A 16,724-nucleotide genomic window follows, 5' to 3' on the forward strand; every position below is an offset into this window, starting at 1 on the left:
ATAATAAATAATTCAGAAATTGAACTACTGAGAGCTGACTGTATTTAAAAGCTAACCACTTAGTGAACGAAATGTCCCAGAAGTTCATGAATATATGAATCAGATATTTTATTATATAGCCATGAAAACTATCTTTTTATATTGTATTTCACATTTAGTAAGAACAAGGTTTCTCAGTATCAACTTTTGATTTTCTCACACATTGTTGGTTAAATAAACATTTAATAAAACAAATACAGAAAGAGAACATGCTTCAAAGTCTGTGCTATCCTTAAAATCAAAATACAAAGGATTATTTGCTCTGTTGTTTTTTTTTTATGTACCTCTGCTAAGTATACATGAAAAACTATACACAAGGGTGGCACATTTGCAGAAACTGAAACAAACTTTCTACTTTATTGTCCCTTTCCCTATGCCTTGCTATCAGCATTTCCAGCAATGAAATTATTACATAACTCGTGTGTGTGTGTGTGTGTGTGTGTGTGTGTGTGTGTGTGTGTGTGTAAGATAATATGTAAAGGGCAATGACCACATAAATGTTCAAGTGTAAAAGATTTGTTTATCTCAGTATATGGCCAAGATTTTATTTGAGCACTGTTTAAAGAGCTTTCCTTTTATAAAGCAAATGATTGTACATTTTTCCATAATGGACCACCACGAATTTTAAAAACAGTAAAATACTGGCTGTTTTATGTGGCAATTAAGACTCACTTGGATCACTTTGAGAGTTTAGAAATCTGAATTTTCACCATTATTGACATTCAGGGCCAGAGTTACCTTTCCATGCCCGGCCACTTCAGTTATACTCTGAGTTCTCTGGTGTCACCATCAGTGACAGCTTCTTTACCTAACTGAATATCTGTGGGGTGAATCATTATGTGAATATTTTAAACTGCTCTTAATGAAATTAGAGAAACAATTTTTTGTTTGCTACTTTTGAGTGTCTATCCCATAATAATTACTGCTAACTGCTAACTCCTCCTAAGAACAGTGAGAACTGTTTCAGTGAACTTCTGCACTCACAGAAACTCCTTCTACACACTCAAACTACAGGGAAAACACTCTGGGCTTTGTTAAAAAGTAGGAAAATAAAACTAAGTAAAATTACCCATGTGTATTATTAAACAGTCTTATTAAACCGCAAGGTATACAAAAATCTCCAATGGCCATTAATAGGTAACAACTGATTCACAACATTAAGCATTTTAAAAGATATAAAATACAATAGGAAATGCATATGTATGCACACATAGATGTGTATATATAAAGCATAAAGATAATAGACTTGTGCAATTGATGGACTTCACTGTCTTTCAAAAATAAAACAGTTCCAGGCTTTTAAAATGTAGTTAATTCTATAAAAGCCAATCTTATAGTTTTAAAGTACATATTCCACAAATATCTTTACAAAACCTTTGAAAAAGGTTTGTCCAATGTCACATGGCCCTTCAAATGCTTGAGAACATTTTTAAACATAGCCTGCCTTTTCTGAGTGTTTTCTAAAGCATGCTGATGCTTCTAACTACATAGTTGGTTTATAACATCTGGTGGAAATTAAGATTTTTAGTGTCATATGAGACGTGCATGTATTTGCTGCTGATCATCATGTATGAATAAAATGCTGTGTTTTTGGATTAGTGCTTATACTCGGAATTCAAGGGTGGTGAAGGCAGCGTAAGTCTGCACAGCTTGGGAAGGACATTGCCTTTGCCACATGCTTCTCATCTCTTTCACTGAAGGATCCAGTGATGGCAAAGAAGATCGTAGGAGTTGAACTGAGAAAGGAAATCTGTGGGCGTCCTCAGTACTGAATGTTTTTTGAAACTAGGTTTCTTTTGGGGAGACAGAATGAAGAAAAACTAACAGAATAGGTGGTGCAGATAATTAAAAAGAAAATTGCCAGTAAATGCTAAGGCATAAAGAATGAGGAACAATACACCTAGATGAAACCATCAACAGGATGCTAAACCATCTATATTAGGCTTTTAACAAACAATGAACAAAATATGTTAAACTTAACAAATATTTGTTTTATGGCCTGATGATCTTATTTATGTTTTTCTAAAGCTGTTGATTATCAACTCTAATTGTATGGTACTGCTGATGAGAGAAACTATAAGAACTGAGATAAGGTTGTTTCAGTCCTAAATCAGAGCACAAAGACAGGAGAGAACCTTCTTGTCTTCATCCTGAATATCAGCTTCCCTTTTAAAGATTTGTCCCTTGCCATAGTAAAATGCAACAAAGCTGTCTGGTCATCTGTGGGTTCTCCAACAAGTAACAGTGATAGTTCAAATAGGCTGTAAAAGCAGCATCCATAGGCATAGGAAGCTCAATGTTTTTAAAGAAGTAAAAAATGAGAATGTCTTCATTCATTCCTAAAACCAAGTGTCCCCCTCCTTTGCTTCGCTAGAACCAGTTATCACAAGACTCCTGAAGGAGCACTGCCTAGCAATGACATCACTGAGGGACATTTATCAAGCTCCCTTTCCACAGTAGAGACTTTAGAAAGAAACAGTAAAACCTGTGACTTGAGAAGTACCCAGAACTGAAACTTGAAAAGATACACACAGATTTCATTTACTAAAACGTCTAATATTTAAATTCTGAGAACTTTAAAATGTTTATTCCTATAAATTCATTTAAATAGCAATTAGATTTGTTTAGCCATATTTAAACAAATATTTACCAGTTGCTTTTTGGCGAACAATATTTCTTGCCTTCTCAACTCCTGGTGCTCCAGATGTGGTAGCACTTCGGAATCTCATTGGCTCAGTCACATCTGGATGGCTACGCCAGCTGAGAGAAAAGGATCTACCCACAGCAGTCCCTTTTTGGGAATCTGGAATACAACCTGATGAAGGATAAGATGAGAAAAACAATCTAAAATCTGAATTTGTTACTCATTTTACTGCCTAGGCCGTTCAGCAAATAGCAAACATACAATTGCATATTACCAGTAGTCAAGAAACGGCCTATATATAACACTGCACCAGCAGATTCCCATGCTGCAAATTAAGAACTGCTTCCTTGTGTTGCAATTTAGGAAGACATATTAGTAACTTCAAAATACTTGCTGCCAAAGTATTTTTAATTTCCAGCAGTTTCATGATAATCGTATCATCATAGTATTTACTTCTACATGTAAAAGTACATATTAACCAATCTTTCCCACTGTAAGAACAATGTCATATCAACTTATGCCAATGTTCCCATGGTACTTTAAAAGCTATCACTTATAGGCCAAAAGCTTTAAAGTACCGATGTTAAAATGGTACTGGTTTCTGAAGACTTCAACCCAGCCACAAACCCCATAGAAACCCATGAACTCTAACACCGACTTGGTCAAATGGGTAAGTTAATGAAAATCTACAAATAATTTAAAATCTTATTTTAGAAAAGTTTCAAAACGATGTAACAAAGTAGTCTGAGGTTTGACTTCTATTTTCTATAATGTTCTGGTCAATTATTTTAAAGAAAGGTCAAAGACCCAAAAGAAATACAGAAGGAAAGACAATAAGACATTTAGGAGATTTTTTTTTTTTTTTTTTTTTTGCTCAAAAATAATGTAGACAGTGGATACAACTTGTGGCTCATTTTCACATCAAGTTCCCTTGGTGTTGATTTTCTGTTTTCACTAGTTTAGTAGCTTAGGCCTATATTTGTATAATAAATATTTAAATCACTTTTTAGAATAAGGCAGTATAAATTAAGATGTTTGTCATGGTCATTATTTAAAGAATTCATTGTATCTCTCTGGAAAACAGTACTTTTGAAGTTGTTTATTTTCCCAATGCTAATTTATCTCTTCATAGGACTGTATTTATATACTAGGTAGGAAGAAAGACCTTTAAGATACAAGATATGCATGCGCGCACGTGTGTGTGTGTGTGTGTGTGTGTGTGTGTGTGTGTGTGTGTGTGTGTGTGTTTAAACACCTTCAGGAGGCAAGAAACACACTTATTTTGAAAAAGTAAGCCACATCTTCTATCTCAGCTCTCCCCTCCTCTGCAGGATAAACTCTCCTTTAGACTAAGAAACACTGTCTTAGGTAGCCAGCTTCCTCAGAGAGTATCTTGATATTCCCAGCCCGTGATTCACACAGAAACCTCAGACATGCAAGAGAACCAGAAGAGAGAGTAAGGACCACTAAGCTAGTGTGTATAGACATGCAAGAGAACCAGAAGAGAGTAAGGACCTCTAGGCTAGTGTGTATTTTTTTTTTTTTAAGATTCCTGTTTAGCTTCAACTGTAAAGAAAAAAAAAATGACCTGTTGCTAAAGCCATGTTAGAAAATTACTGCACTGCATAGTCTAAATCTAAACTGGGATTAACCCATTCTACTGGAATGCTAGGAACATAGCTATTTTGCTTTGGCTTCTAGCTGCTTGCTTTTACTAACCAGGGCTTTGGCAAACCATTCTCAGACTGCAATGAATACATTATAAGCCAGCCCCTAGTACTTATATATGGTTAATTCATCACTAGAATTGGTTCATGTCTCCCTGTATCCACATCCTTTGGTCTCACACTGACTCTGGACTTCATCATACTCTGGTAGTAAAACTAAAGAAGTGAGACCTGAAAAATTTACTTCTGTCATGTTATATTAACAACATGTGCCAACCTGCTGGGTGATGAAATATGTAGCCCAGTCACACTCACTGCCCTGGTTGATAGCCAGTCAGTTCCTAGAAGCAGAGCAATCTAAGTGGTCATAGCACAGAGTGAATAACATAAAAATGAATTAGCACTGGCTAGAGTGTACAACTCAACTTACCAGCTCATAAAATCGTGGTCTAAATAAACAGTTACTACGTTAAGCTACTAAGTTTTGGAGTGATTTATCACATAGCAAAAACCAATTGAGACAGTCTATACTAAGGTTATTATTACTAAAACATAATCTGTTGTAACCATGTATAACTTGATAAAGCTTTAAAGAAAGACGCCTTCTAGGTCTCAGAACCAAGGGAAGTTACTTATCACCCAAGGAAACACATTGTTTTTACCTTCTGTATTCTATGATTCTGTTTGATATAACCCAGGGAAACACCAAGGTCAAATCCAAAGTCATCTCTCCCTGTTTCCCCAGCAAGCCCATGAGGCTCTACAGAATGCATTTTGGCATTTAACCAAACCTGCAGCTCCTTCCCACTTTGTCCTATTTCTTTTTCCACTTAATATGTATGATATGCATTTGAATAAGCCAGCTCGAGTCTTTACAGTATAAGACAGTATAAGCTAAAATAGACAAATTAACTCAAGTACTATAGTCCTTAGGAACTGTAATAAAGACAAGGGGATACCAACTGTCATCTCCAACAGAAACTCCCACTGATTTACAACTCAAAATTATTACTTTTACTTCCTTAGGTCTGAAAACAGTTTTACTAGAAGCACAATAAAGCCAAAATGGCTCCCATCTCAAGCACTTGGAATTCCTCCACATTTCTAGGGAGGCAGCAGCATGAATCTTAGCAGTGTGGTATCTTGGGCTGACTTGGCTGGCTCTGACATCAGTCATTATAAGTCTTTGTATTCTGGGTTTTCTGTCTGTGACACAGATCTAAAAGAGCTATCACAAGGATGGAGTCCATGTACAAAGCACTGGTCATTGTTACTCCTGTTATCAGTACTTCTCTCTCGTTTTTTCTTCTTCTACAGTCTCTTTAGATAGTCACCAGTCTCATTAAAGGAACAAAGTAATAGGAGACACAATCTAATGACCAGCATTTAAAAAGATACTAGAGTTGGTTCAGCTGACTATGAAAATCAATGCATTAACGGCTTAGGTGTACAGATAAACACCTCTCACCCCACACCACTGCTGCGGCCCTGAAAGAGTAAAAGTACCTTTGCCACGTTGCTTCTTCTCCTTTTGCTCACTTAATTTATCTAGAGGTAGGTTTGTCATCTCAACTCCATACACAGTTCTTGCAAGCACAGCTGTCAAGGAGTCCATGATGTTGGACCACTCGGTAATGAGTTCTTCCCACTCTGTGAGAGATGACAGCACACCTAGAAAGTCATCCCAAAGCTCCCGAGAAATGTACACACAGAGGTTTGCTCGGATCCAAGCCACGATAAGCGTCTGAAACCAACCAAATATACGATTTTTAACAACAACAAATTAACATCCTTTTCATTGCTGTTCTTACTTTGGACCAACTTCAATTATGGTAAGATGAGTTATCTGAGAAAATATTATTCTAAAGTGCGTGGCTAGTGCTGCTGATATTGGCGAGAATAGAAAACCCTCCGTCCAGTGAGTACGAGCTTCTGAAGGTGGCTTTTTCCCCATCACCACAGAGGCTACGGTAAATGTCTTTCTCTATGTGTGATCCTCTAACCCGAGTGCTACATGACTTTGAGCAGCGGGGCTTGCTGCAGAATTCAAAGACAACTCATCAAATGACTTCAACTTCAGCCCATGAGACCTTCCGTCCACCAGCATTTACCCAGCTTCACCTCCATCTGTGTCGTCTTCTAAGAGGCATTCCTACTCCCGCTCTGGGTTCCTTCTCAGAATCTTGTGCTTCTATTAAGCCAAACTACCCTTAGCAACACACTCTCCTTAAAGCAGATTTCCCCTCTGCTTACAGCCTTTTCCCCCTCTGTCAAAGTCAAACTTTTCTACTTCCTCACTTCCCAGCCAGTTGACTCTGGATTTTTCCTTCTGACAGCTCTCACTTCCTGCCTAGGTTTTGGTTACCTATTTCTGTTGCTCCACTACCCTCTAACTGCTGTGCACTCTTCTGTCTTCATGTCCAGCACAGATCCCTTTGCTGGCTTCCTGATTATTCACCTGCTTTACAGAGGACAGCCCAGAGGCACTTGTAGCCCATCATCAAGAAAAGAAGTCAATTACTGATTACTAACTTTTGATCTAGTATTGGGTCCATTTTATTATTAGATCAATATTTTCTATTATATGAAGATTATTAATTTACTGCTTTCTGGTAATGGCCTTGAACTTTTGAAGACACGAGTTTAAAAATGTATAGACAGAAACTGGCATTTTAGTCTTAATAAAACTACTCAATAAAATATTAGTGGTAATAAAGCTGACCCAATATTAGGTCAGTAGACATAATCTTAGTGGATAAGAGAAGAGGGTGGAGACTGCAGAAGTCACTAAGTCACTAGGAATCACCTCCCATTCTGCTGCAGTACTGGTAGCAGGAACAAAACCAGATGGATGTCTTGGTACAGTAAGACATCAAGACTGGAAATCACTTTACTAAGTATAAGAAATAAAGTAATGATGTGGTAGCACTCGCCTTTAATCCCAGCAGAGGCATACAGATGTCTATAAGTTCTAGGCCAGCCTGGTCTACATAGTGAGTTCTAGGCCAGGTGAGACCTTCTCTCAAATAACGAGAGAGAGAGAGAGAGAGAGAGAGAGAGAGAGAGAGAGAGAGAGAGAGAGAGAGAGAGAGAGAGGAGGGAGGGGAGGGAGGGAGGGAGGAAGGAAAGAAGGAAGAAGACGGAGGGAGGGAGGGAGCTGACTTCTTGCAGTTCAGAAAATTTGTCGTAGTCAATGTCACAAACCTGTAAATCATCAATAAAAGTCACAATAGCACTTGGACATGGTGCAAAATCCTCAAAGCTAGTTGAGGGGAGATGGGATGGAAGAACCTTTGGACATAAAAGCAAGACAGCCTTTCAATCAATTATCCTTTTCCAAAAGGACAAGGAGGAGTGATAGTCCCAGCACTAGGTTGTGCCACTAACTTGGTTTGAGTCTGGGAGAAAGTCAGCTGGCCTTTCTGGAGTTATACTTCTCATCAAAGTCAAGGGTCCCTCAGCACTGACACTCAGTGTTTAATTAGATACAGCTCAGCACATCAACCATAGGAACACACCTTGCCTCAGTGACATCAACTGATAACTAACCATTTCCTCCCTTAAAGACACTGTCACTGACATTAAACACTGTCAAGTACTGGATCCTATTATAGACAGAAGAAGCAAGGCTTCCTGATCACCTTCAGAACTTACAGCCTATGGTCTAACTAGCATTAGTTAGTTATACAACAAGTTATAACATCACCAGAGGTAATCACCATTATTTGGTAAATATTTTTAAATGAGATAAATTCAACCATCACTAGAAGAAATTTTGTTAACCTAGATTATCTATAAAACAGAGGAAAAATAAACACCATGGGAAGAGTTAGAAAAAGATAAAAGGATAAGGGCAACTTAAAATTTCCTTACCCTCTACTAGTTCTGTACTATAAAAACCAAAAATGCAAATATCTGGCCATTTTCATCTGTATGACAAATGAATTAGTGTCTTCACTGTACGTGATGGTCAGTTCAAAGCACAGCCATTTCCCTCCTCAGATCTCACCCAAGGACATGGGAAATCAACAGATGGTCCCAAATCCACTGCACTTCCCATGTTGTCCTGTCCCGACTGCAGAGCAGGGAGGGATACAGAAGTGGATGTGGTACCCAAGGCCATCAAGCCAGCAGTGCCAGAGCCAGAGTCACAACCAGGATCTGTCCAGCTCCACAAAGCTCAGCCTTCCTCCACTCTTCCATGGTCAATTCTAAATCTAAGCATCCTTTTTCTGTACTCATTTCCAACATGCATCAAAATCATAAGCAATCAAGGGCCAAAAAATTGTGAAAGAAAGAAGTGACAAGAATACTCTAAGGGAATTCTTTCTTGCCCCACCCCCATCCCAACCCAAACAAATGAATACAAACAACTCTAGAATAGATTCACTCTTAATCCTGTAACAAATTCATTTTCTAATTCCAATGCACATAACAGATACAAGGCCGGACAATTGGTGAAAATCAGGCTTGACACTGGCTTTAGCTCATGCCTACTTGACAGCAAAGCCCCAGTACTGGGAGCTCAGGTGCAGACAGTGAGATGCTGTATGTACAGAGAGAGCACAGTGCAGCATGTCTGTACATCCCTGCAGGCAGCAAAGCAGTAGCATCAACAAACTAGGCTGGATTACTACAAACAAAAACAAAACCCATGTAGTCAGAGTATAATGACACAAGCATATAATCCTAGCACTTGGAAGGCTGAAGCAATAGATTGAGACTCTGGATCAATCTAGGCTCATAGTGAGGCCTGGACTAAACAACAACAACAACAACAAAACCCTCAAATAAAAGTGACTGTGTACTCCCATCCCATATACCCATGAGCTAAGCAAGGCAGTCAAGGGGGAAGGGAGAGTATCGATGAAGCAAGTGAGTAGGAGCCAATTCCTTCTGCAGCCTCTAGATACACTACCTGTACTTTACATATGCTCTTGAGATATATCATCTGAAAACCATGAACTGGAGAAGACAATGTTTCCTTCCTCCACCATCATTTCAGCTCATTGTGCTCCCACCTATCAAATTATTCAAGATCAGGCCTAGTGTAGAATATAATATATTTCCATAGTTTTTCACACTGTTCTCTTTTAGAAATGTTCCTAAGTCCTATGAACCCTACAAAAAGCAGTGTAGCCTGAGGCTACCTCCCTGGGCAGTCCACCAGCTGTCAGCCTATCCATGCTCTTGACCCTGCTCCCACTGAGGCAGAAAGTACTGGTACATCTTTGGCTCTCAGCTCATACTGAGAGTCATTCAGCCCTACCAGATCCCTCTGAACCAATTCATCCTGACCTCTTTCACTAGAACATGACACTGGCAAGCCAACACTTAAGTAGTACCTGCTCTAAACCTCACCCTCTACACACAGTGGCCCCTCCAGATAGTCCCCCCTCCCCCGCTTCCTTTCACATCAAGAGCTCTTGGAAGCTACCTCCACTTCCTGATTCATCTACTCCAAGTAGACTTCAATTCTTTGGGCATTCTCAACTACCCACATTTTACGAGAACCAAAGATCACCTGCTCCTGCTCACCTGCTGGGCATCTAGAACAATCCACTCTAGTTTTCCCCTCAGCAAACTGGGCCTCCTTCCTCAGTATCTCTGGCTGGCTCTCTCTTCTATCAACCACAGAGACGTCTTCATCTCCCTCTGCATATGTTTTCTCTCACAGTCACTCCATCCAGTCTGAGGCTTCCCATACAGTTGCTTGACACAATGATGGTCTCAAGCTTTCATCCCACTTCCATATTTCTATTGACCCTGTAACTGTCAAATCTATCTGGTCTTCTCCCCTGCTAAGATGCTCAACTCCTGTCACTTCTGAATGCCTATCACTCTCAAGCAAACCAAGAGGAAGGAGATGGCAGAGAGGGAGGCCTAAAAAACCCAATGTTAACTGGAAAAACAGACACAACATTTAGAACAAAGCTAAGAAGGAAAATGTCTGAAAATGTAAAGTTAATTTGACATAACATGTAAAATCTCAGTAATTAAAACTAATTTGCCAAGTCCGCTTCAATTCTGCATTTGCAGTGTTTAATAAAAAAGACTTACCCTGAAGAGCAACCCTGCCAAGCTCTGGGCAAACAAGTCCTTTACATGCTTATCCTTTGGCTTCTGCATGACAGCTTCTGTTATCCTGAGAAGGATTTGCAACATCTGCTCCCTGGACCACCCAAAATAAAAGCTCATATTAGTAATCACATCCTCAAAGCACTTTATAGGTATGAGATCTCTGTAGTCAACAACACTAATAATCACACATTATCTGAAAGTATTAAAAGTCTAGGTGCCAGTTAGAGAATATGTTCATATTTTATCCACACAAACTACTTTATGTCACCACAGTTCAACAAATATGCTTTCACATCCATGCCAACTGGCAGGATGACATCTTCCAGACATCTTCTCTGACTTTTCTCTTTGCAGGAAGGAGGGCAAGATGGTTTTCTCCAGTTGAACCACACACCAGGGCACTCACCAAGGGAATAGCTGTGCCAGTCAGAACTAATACAGTACTCTGACATTCTCCATCATTTTGTTACTTAACCTGTAAAGTCTCTCATCTGCCTTTGTGATAGAACAACACTGACTCTGGTCTTAATATGAGGACACAGGCAGTCAGTAACACTGCCTGACTGTGGTTCCTGCAGAAGACAGGAGGGGTCTGGAAAGGTCAGGACTGAACACTGATGGGCAGTGTATTTGTGCCTGGCAGATCCTGCCTACACCACAGTGTACACCTGGGATGGCTGCAGTCACCATAGCCCAGTCACCATGTGCTACGGTTTTCAGTCTTACAGAAGGGGGCTTTATATAATAGGCTTAAAGAATCAACGCAGCACTGCTAATTATGACAACTGGTGTTGAACACAGCAGCAGATCATTTTTTCACAGAGCCAAATTGCGTTTCTCATATCCATGGACTCTGGGGGATGGAGAACATACTATCTTCTGTATAGAGAAGAAGCCCATTCATTCCCTAAGGGAATCACTCTGGTTCCTGTAATGTTTTGAGCCCTAACCATTTACCATTTATTCATTTGCACTACTTTCTTCTTGCGCTTCCTACTCTCTAAAAAAAAAAAAAAACAAAAAAAAAAAAAACAACTAAGAAACAACAAAGCAATCTGGTCCAGGTCAGACAAAGAGATGTGTAGGCTGTGGTGTCTTTTCTCCTGTGTCTGTGCAGTGGCAGACGATGCAGAATCTCAGTGACCTTCTCATGGTATAGTGACCTCTGGGAATTTGCTATCTGCTCCCTTGGTATCTGGCTCCATTGGGCTTTAGTCCCAAGTTTACTTATTTGTTACCATCCATTCTCCCAGTACTCTAGTCCATCTGTTTGCTTGTTTTGCACTGTCTATGGATCCTGAAATATGGAGGAGGAAGACAAATGCACCGCCTAGATCTAGACACGTGTGCCCAGCACAGGGCAGCAAATCTGAAGAGAAGAGGGAAGAGAAATGACAGAGCTGAAGGTGGCCTGCCACTCACTGCCAGGATACCTGGGCCCTGTCACAATGGGACACGCTATTTAGTGCACCACTGTGTGTTCATAGTAGATGGTCAGGAAAGAAGGAAGCAGGTGGGAGGGGGGAAGAGGAGTAAGGGAAGGAGAGGAGGGCAAAGTAGGGGAAGGAGGGAAGTGAAAAAAGGCACAGGGCATTTGGAACTTAAATATGCAGAAAGTCTGTCTGGGAAACAGACCGTGCTCCTTCCTATTCTCTACCATGTTTAGTTACTATTGTCATTTATTTCTACAGTTGTCTTTTTATACATTTATCTGGAAATGTCTAAATTTCTAAAGGAAAGGACAGTTGCTTTATTTTACTTCCTAAAATTTTCATCAGAATAAATGATTATAAAAAGTATAATACTGTACAGTGTATACAGAATTCATCATTTTCTAAGAAAAGAAACAGAAGAATACTATCCACACAGCTGTGGTACAAGGAGCATCATCCAGCTGAAAGCATTTCTCACCAGGTCATTCTGACTGCCATGATGCTGGACTAGGTTTACATCACACTGAGCCTGGCTGTAATGTTTCCAACTTAACAGCTATATGACTTGGTAAGAATACTAACCTAAAAACCAGTAAAGGTGACCTTGTAATTTATACTTTCAAATCATCATTTTGATATTTGTGAACTTGCTACAAGACAGATTTCCTCTGGGCCCACCCTTCCCTCCTCATGGTGGTCTGTGGCCTCTGATAGCTCACCCTAGCCTTGTTTGGGGTGTTTCCCACCTACTATGGACAGACACCTTGTATAACACCAACAGTACTGGCTCTAGGGCATCTACAAAACAGGTGTGGTCCTAGAAAAATTCCCAGTCCAGAAAGGATTCCACTGCCACAGGACCTCAGGAGCCTCAAAGCCCTAGAATCTGAGATATAAAGACACCTGTAGTGGTTTTACAGGTGGCTAAGTGATATGAACACACCCAGACAGACCTGAGAGGCATTTCTAAGACAGGCTACATGTGAAGACAATGGGAAGGAGGGAAGCATGAGTCAGGGTTTGCTAGTCTATCACTGAGAACACTGAGGCTGATGTGGGAGATATCCACTGTGGGAGACAGGCATGGGAAACATCTAGCACATTTTACCTTCAAGAACACAATTAATAGAAAAACAGTAAAAGAAAAAGAAAAGGGAAGGAAAAACCAGTGAGGACATACTTTTTGCCTGTACTTTTCTGTCACTTTGATAATGTATTAGTTAAAAGAATTGTTTTTCCAAAGTGAATTTAAAGTACCAAGTTGAAAGAATAAAACTCACGGTTATAGCACTTCAGGACAACAAACGAAGTTGAGCTTATGAAGAATCATATTATAAATCACACCACTTATCATAAAACTGTCTGATAACAGTTTAAAATGGGAAAACCCACTTTGGGGTAATGTAACACTAACTCCTGTTCAAGAGCAGTTTTAAAAACAATAATGAACATAAATGAATTATCCAAGTGCTGGGCAACCAGAATTCACAGAAGCTACCACGGGGCTGCTGCTTGCCTTATTGCCAGTTTGGTGAAGACATGAGATAAACAGAAACCTAAACACTTTAATTATACTAAAAAGAAAAGACAGCTGCTTGGGGATGTTAATCTGAAGTAAACTTACCATGTCTTTTGATTCATTGTAAGTTCCATTATCATGCGCCGAAAAATAATCAGAACAGCTTTACAGGCATCTACCTGTTCTCTCAGGAGCATGGGAACTTCAGCACATGGTTCCAGCAAAAAGACATTCGCAGCATTTGTAAGGAAGACCTTAAAGCCAAATACAATTAATATATGACCAATGAATCCCTTTGGGTTATTTCCACAGTCTCTTCCAATACAGCAAGTGGCGCCAATACATGTTTCAGGTATTGTAGCTCACCCCTTAGAACTGCCTAGGTAGACACCTAAAAGGCCTTTCCTTACTATTCCGTATAAACACTATTACTTTAGTCATGAGTCATAAAATATTTGAATTTGTTTTATCTTTCAAAAGTAACAACAGCAACAATTAAAAAAAAAAGACAGGATCATTGTGTCAGGGTGAAAAGGTCTGGGATGGACAGAAGAAGGTCAGAGAAGAGGTCCATGGCTAGACAATAGCGATACAATTGTTTTTCCAAAGAGAATTTAAGACATCAAGTTGGAAGAATAAGAATCAATGTATAGTAAACCCATATGGCACTAATGGAAGTTCCCAGCACAGTACATGAAACCTGCTTCCTGACGGAATATTACAAGTGTCCCCAAGAGGCATAACGAGTGAATGATGAGCAGTGGTGTGCCTGGAAACAGACAATGCCACATGGATGATGTTGCATCTTCTAGGATCAGGACTGTTTTTGTTTTTGGTTTTTTTTTGCACGTATATGTGGTGTGTGTGTCTGTATGTTTGTATTCCCATGGGAGTGGGGGCTGAACATGTGAGTACATGCATATGGAGACCCAAAATTGACATCAGGTGTCTTTTTCACTCCCTCTCCATCTTCTATATTGAAGCAAGGTCTCTCCCTGAATTCAGCTCAGTTTTTGTTTCTCTGGGTAGCTAACATGCTCCAGGGATTTCCTGTCTCTGCCTCCCTGGCACTGGGATTATAGGTGGGCTGCCAAGCCCATCTGGCTTCTAGAAACTTCAGTCCTCACATAGTGTAGCAAACATTTTACCAGCTGAGCCATCTCTCTAGCTGCTGGGCTTTTTTTAATAGGAGGAATCTATTATGCAGCAGGACACAGCCTCTCAGCAAATTCTTAAGATAAAAAAATATTACAAAAGAACAATGAGACAGTCAGTTGACTACACTATGCTCTGCCCCAGATCTTTGTTCTGGATCAGCAGGGCTGACTCAGGTTCTCAGACAGCAAATCACTGCTTACTACAGTGAAGGACCAACATGTCAGCATTCATAAAGATGACACTAGTGGCCCATCAACTTCAGAGATTCATTGTTGTCAACTTGGCAACAGAAATGGATAGGACTGGGACTAGAGATATGACTTAGTGGTTAAGGACATGGTTCTGCTCTTTCAGAGGACCTGGGTTTGATTCCCAGCACCCATATAGTGGCTCACAACCATCTGTAACTCCAGTTCCAAGGAATCCAATGTCCTTTCCTGGCCTCCTTTGAGCACCAGGCATGCATGTGGTACACAGATATATATTTAAGCAAAGGTACACGTAAAATAGATCAGATGAGTTCCATCTACTATATGCACATTCCTTTGAAGGTCTCCTTTAGGTTAAATAGTTTAAGCAACGAGGCAGTGGGAACAAACCCAGCTTCTCTGGCTTCTTAGTGGAGGAAATCCCCCCAAAAAATACACAGGCTGACCAAACAGGTTCAAATCAATACACTCAAAAAACTGATGACAGCCTTTAAGGTTTAGCTTTTGTGAGATGAAAAAGGTTCCATGTCCCAATTTTATAGGGGAAAAAAAATCACTAATAATCACTACCAGATAAAAATCACAGTGTGAATCTGAATAAGACTTTGAATGAGAGAAAAGAAAACGAAGAATTTTCTGAGTAACAAACTAAAGCAGTTTTAGTGACAATGCTTTTATATGAGTAAGCCACAAATAATATATTATAATACAAAGCCTTTCAATTTCATGTGTTGCCTTCTTGAATTTGAAATGTCTACCCATTCCCAGTGAAAAGTCTTCATATACTACACTTTTACTTTTAACAATAGCTTCAAGATGCCAACACATGAATACTTCTCACTGTATTGGCACATCGGTTAAGGTAACACCAAACAATCAGAGTATTATGTCCAAACTGTATCATCCCCAGCAGCAGCAGAACGCTCTCATCAGACCTTCGCTCTCACCAGACCTCCATCGAGCCCCTTTGCCCATGAGCAACCACTCAAGAGACAAGTTACCGAATACAATAAACAAAAACAACAATGTAAATCCCAACGAAGTAACTTTTCAAGACTTAGAGCTACAGGGACAAGGGCAAGGATGTCACAGGCTATAATGATGAACTATAGCAAAGTTCTCTGCAGCTACATGAGTAAAATCATCTTTGCTCTTTTTTTAAAGATTTATTTCACTTTTATTTATGTTTCTCTTGCTCGTGTATGTGTGTGTGTGTGTGTGTGTGTGTGTGTGTGTGTGTGTGTGTGTATCTGCACAAGGAATAAGGTCTTACAAATTAAAACCCAAGTAACTATTCAGATGTGCTTGGAAGACACTTTCAGGTATAAATCATATAAATTTCACATTCACTGTAAAATAATCCTTCTCAAAAAACCTGCAACCAATTCTCACATCTTTTTTGACTAGAAAAAAAATACTTTTCATTTGTAAATAGGAAAAAAAAACTTAGAACTTAAGGGTTCTTTAGCGCCTGAAGCGCAAAATACCAGTGCAGTTCATATGACATTATTCTAATTAAAGAAAATGTTCAAAACGTCTTCTCCACCAGGGCTGTCTTTGTGTCCCCAATGGTAGCATACCTGCAGCATAGCTTGGGCCCCGGCTTTCACATTTGTGTTGTCCTCCTCTGTCACACACCCTCTGCTCATGGCACTTGTGAAGGAATACGTGCGCCCCCAGCTGGATGACCGTTTATGACCAGAACTTTCAGATGAGGCCTTAAGAAGGTAACAACCCATTAGCCAATCAGGGAGAAGCCTGTGTTTACATGCTTGGTTCTTTATACTCTGCTTAGCGCTCAACCTCTAGCACCCTAGGTGGTCTCAGCCCTTAGTGTGTACTAGGAGAGCCAAGTTTGCCTGATACTGGGACACAGAAATCGGGCCTCTACACACACAAATTCTACTTGCTTACTGTTGATCTGACCTCATTACTAGTTTCTAAAATGATTCCCCCAGTATCGAAACATCAAAA

At 39.8% G+C, this 16,724-nt stretch overlaps 1 protein-coding gene across 2 annotated transcripts in view; it reads right to left on the reverse strand.

The window, feature by feature from the left end:
* Nucleotides 1–16,724, reverse strand: part of Ralgapa2 (Ral GTPase activating protein catalytic subunit alpha 2) — a 275,792-nt gene that overhangs the window by 179,229 nt on the left and 79,839 nt on the right. For both annotated transcript variants that reach the window (XM_059261570.1, XM_059261569.1), the window contains exons 12-16: nucleotides 16,331–16,468; nucleotides 13,489–13,637; nucleotides 10,411–10,522; nucleotides 5,857–6,094; nucleotides 2,690–2,854 (exon numbers count right to left, since the gene is read on the reverse strand). In XM_059261570.1, the coding sequence (XP_059117553.1) occupies nucleotides 2,690–2,854; nucleotides 5,857–6,094; nucleotides 10,411–10,522; nucleotides 13,489–13,637; nucleotides 16,331–16,468 (802 nt within the window). The remainder of the gene's footprint in view (nucleotides 1–2,689; nucleotides 2,855–5,856; nucleotides 6,095–10,410; nucleotides 10,523–13,488; nucleotides 13,638–16,330; nucleotides 16,469–16,724) is intronic.

Source organism: Peromyscus eremicus, chromosome 4 (assembly GCF_949786415.1).
Source record: "Peromyscus eremicus chromosome 4, PerEre_H2_v1, whole genome shotgun sequence".
Taxonomy (NCBI): Eukaryota; Metazoa; Chordata; class Mammalia; order Rodentia; family Cricetidae; genus Peromyscus; species Peromyscus eremicus.